Here is a 3,726-nt window from a genome sequence, read left to right on the forward strand (position 1 = left end):
AGCATAACCTTCGCTCCATTCTAATCCAACTAAGGAAGGGGATCGCTAATCTTTTGGAGTGTTATTCCTGTCATAACCTTCCATAATCAAACACTCTATGTGGTCCTTCCTTTACTAAGATTTAGTGGTCCTCCCTTTACTAAGGCCTCGTTTGGGAACATGCTAATTTAGTAATTTTTTAACTATTTAGTTAAAATATAAGTTAAAAAAAATTAGTATGTTTGGAATGACTTTTTGACTTTTTACGAAAAAATATGTAAAAAGTAGAGAGAAAAGAGAAGGTTTGACTTTTTGGTATGAGTTATTAGTTTTTTGACTAATTTAGTAACTTTTTGATTTTTTAATTAAAAATGAGAGTTCCCAAACGAGGCCTAAAATTTCAATTCCTTCATTTATGAAACAAACAAACATGGCCTACCATCTTTATATATGTTATATTGTTTATTTGGTCTGCACACCTTTTTGTACTACATTAAGAGCATCTCCAACCATGCTCTCTAAAATGCCTCTTCAAAGTATACAAAAAACTACCTTCTTTATTTTGCCTAACTAGTTTAGCTAGTGTACACTCCAACCATACTCTTTATTTTAGCTAACCATTCAAACTAACTTAACTAATTTTTAAAAGAAAACTATAATAAACATTAATAAATAAATAAATAAATAATCTTTTTATAACATTCTGTATATATTGACGTGGCATTTGTAAATATTTATTTATTTAATATATATAATTAAATTATTTATAAAAAAAATATTTTCAAACAATCATATTATCTCAACAGTCATATTTTCAAACGGTAATATTCTCTCAACGGTGAAACAAACCCAACTCTAAATTCAAGTCAAAGCACTAAAATTCTGAATATCAAAAACATATGTGCCGGCAAACCCAAAAATAAAATCCAGTCAAACTTAAATTAAATAAAAACATAGCTTCAAAGCTAAATAAAAATAATTAATTCCCTTTTTCAAGGATTTGCATCTGGCGTTGGCGAATATATTGTGCTTGCAATGGAGGCATAATGCTCGTATCCATTGACATGATTCTCTCTTCCTCTCTCCTTTCCTCCAATGCAAGCCTTCGTTCCTCTCTCTTTTCCTCATTTTCAATCCTCCGTTCCTCTTGAAGATAAGATTTCTCAAATATCTCTATTTTCTTCTCATTTGTTATGTCATTCTTTACCTTTATCTCTTCTAAGAGCTTCACAAAAGGCGACTCTGTAACATTATTTCCAAGATCTTTAGCTTTGTTTTTCTTTGCGGCCTTCCTTCCTATTGGTCTTTCCACAACATCATAGTTATCATTGTTCTCTAAGTTTACTGAATCTGGTGTACAAGGGGTTGACGTTGCCGGAGATGCATTTTTTGTGCTTTTTTGCTTCTTTGTTGTTGTATCTTCCATCCACTTTGGTTGGGATCTCAATTCATTCCAACAATGCTCAAAGGGAAAGTTCGAGTGATACAAGTCTTTGTACAATTTTTTCGCATCCTGAATCTGAAAAATAGATTAAAGAATAATCACTATCACGCAATGAATAATATATATTCATTATAGGTACAAAATTAAATTGTAGTAATACCTTGTCTTTTTCAGTCGAACCACTTCGATTTAACCGTTCAACTTGAGCAAAACATCCACAAAATTTATTTGTGGCAAGTTGAATCGTCGACCACCGATTCATTAGAGAAGTTTGAGTTCTTTCAGAATCGAAGGTTTTGTACTTGTTGTAGTTCTCCCACACTCTTAGCCAATATGCCTTTGACTTTTGCTCATTTCCTCTAATTGGATCTAAGCTAATATTAAGCCATGAAGAAATGAGCATCATGTCTTCCTCTTCGGTGAAATTCCCTTTGCGTTGTGATATCTTTGTAGTTTGAGTAATACTTTCAGGAGAGAATGATAAAGATTGACTCTCTTGTTGAGGAGATTCAGTGGTAAAATCATGGTCAACGTCAAACTCGTTCATTAGGTTGCTAAAATAAGCATTTCCTTGATATTCCATCTAAATCACAATTGTTCATACCACACAAAAAGAATAGAAAAAAAAAAAGTATCAATTCATGGCCTAATTCCAAAAATAATGAATTAGGGAATGGTGGACATAATTGGAACAAAGTAATTTAAAATTGGAACAAATCTAATTTATAATGGACATAAACATCTTTCAAAGTAATTTAAAATTGGACATAATTGGACATTAATGGACAAAGCATGATACAAACCATATTTTATTCATTTCAGGGATCAACCCCGATCACAATTTTACACAAAAAAAAAAAAATAAATAAAAAAAAAAAAAAACCAAACAAACAAACAAACAAACACCAGCGGGATTTTTCTTCTCTACTCTGCCGCCGGTCTCTTCTTTTTGCCTCCGTCCTGGGCGGCTCTTGACGGTGTTGCCTCCGTGCTTCCTCCTCCACCGAGTACGTTCACTCCCCCATACTCCTCCACTGCAACATATGGCGGACCTCCAAATCGGAACATCACGGTGGCCTTCCGCTTCAGCTCCTTATTTTCCGCCTTTAGCACACTTATCTCTGCTCGCGCATCCTTATACATGCGTTGGAGCAGAGCCAGCTGGGAGTTTAACTGCTGCACCTCATTTGTCCTACTCTGCAACCGGTTTGACAAGTTTGTAACCGCAGTCATGGTCTCCACACATGACTTCAAAGTATACTGATTGGCCTCCACATCCGACTGCACTGCCATTTTTTGCTCCACCAACCGCATCGGAAAGTTCAACGGAGCAAACTCCGGGGCGCTTGGTTGAGGTTCCAGTGCCACCGCACCAGTTCTCTCTCTTGTTGACTCGTTGAGGTCGGGAAAGAGGGTGAGCAGACCGCGGGAAGACGAAGCCATTTTTCTGGGCAACAGAGTGTTACAGAGTATCTTTCTCAGCAAAACGAAGAATTTTTCAGCGGTTTCTCTCAGTTTTTCTGTCTCAGCTTCTGCCTTGGCCTCAGCCTCCGTCTTGGTTAAATAGCCGAGGCAGCCACGCGTATCGCGCGCCACTTGACGCCAGACGACAAACGGGCGCGCCTTTTTATCTGGATCACGTGCCTCGCCATCATATCTGGCACGCCTTTTTATGGATTTGGCACGCCTTTTGATGGCATGCCTTTTGATGGCACGCCTTTTTATGGATTGGGCAATTGGAAATAGATGGGCACAATAATATTGTAATTCCTACTGCAACGCGATAAGATGGAACCAACTTTTGATATTGTAGTTATGTTAACTATTTAATAGATATAGAGTATACTTTCGCCTACTTAGAAATTTAACAAGTGGAAACTTGTATGTCATAGAATGCTTTAACAAGAAGGTTGATGAGCGCATCAGGACTTTGATTGAGAATGGGGTAAAGACAAGGCACAGGTCCATGTTTGTCATTATTGGTGATAAATCTCGTGATCAGGTTCAATTCTCATTTTAATGTGTTTAATGTCTTTTGTTCATCTACTATATATGTTCACTTTATCAGTTTCTTTGTATGATAATTGCATGCATGTTCCAGATTGTAAATCTCCACTACATGTTAAGCAAGGCAGACATCAAATCCCGCCCAACTGTCTTATGGAACAAATCTGATTCATAATGCATAGAAAGTAATCTGATCCCATCTAAAATTTTCCTAATGCATAGAAAGTAATTTGATCCCATCGTGCACAATTAAATTTTGATCTAGATAGGACAATAGGGGATGTAGACTTCTTCAA

At 36.4% G+C, this 3,726-nt stretch overlaps 1 protein-coding gene across 1 annotated transcript; it reads right to left on the bottom strand.

Moving 5' to 3' along the window:
* Window positions 1-835: 835 nt before the first annotated feature.
* Window positions 836-2,021, bottom strand: LOC114307028 (glutathione S-transferase T3-like). Its single transcript, XM_082891212.1, has 2 exons — window positions 1,584-2,021; window positions 836-1,498 (listed from the first exon to the last, which is right to left on the bottom strand). The coding sequence occupies exons 1-2, from the start codon at window positions 2,004-2,006 to the stop codon at window positions 959-961; spliced, it is 963 nt and encodes a 320-aa protein (XP_082747338.1). The 5' UTR covers window positions 2,007-2,021; the 3' UTR covers window positions 836-958.
* Window positions 2,022-3,726: the final 1,705 nt, after the last annotated feature.

The sequence above is a fragment of the Camellia sinensis genome, chromosome 1, assembly GCF_055761805.1.
Source record: "Camellia sinensis isolate YWXY chromosome 1, ASM5576180v1, whole genome shotgun sequence".
Lineage (NCBI taxonomy): Eukaryota > Viridiplantae > Streptophyta > Magnoliopsida > Ericales > Theaceae > Camellia > Camellia sinensis.

Coding starts and splice junctions, on each gene's coding strand:
- LOC114307028 (XM_082891212.1), bottom strand. CDS start 2,006: ATGGAATATCAAGGAAATGCTTATTTTAGCAACCTAATGAACGAGTTT. Junction 1,499..1,583: donor GTTCGACTGAAAAAGACAAG/GTATTACTACAA, acceptor TCTATTTTTCAG/ATTCAGGATGCGAAAAAATT.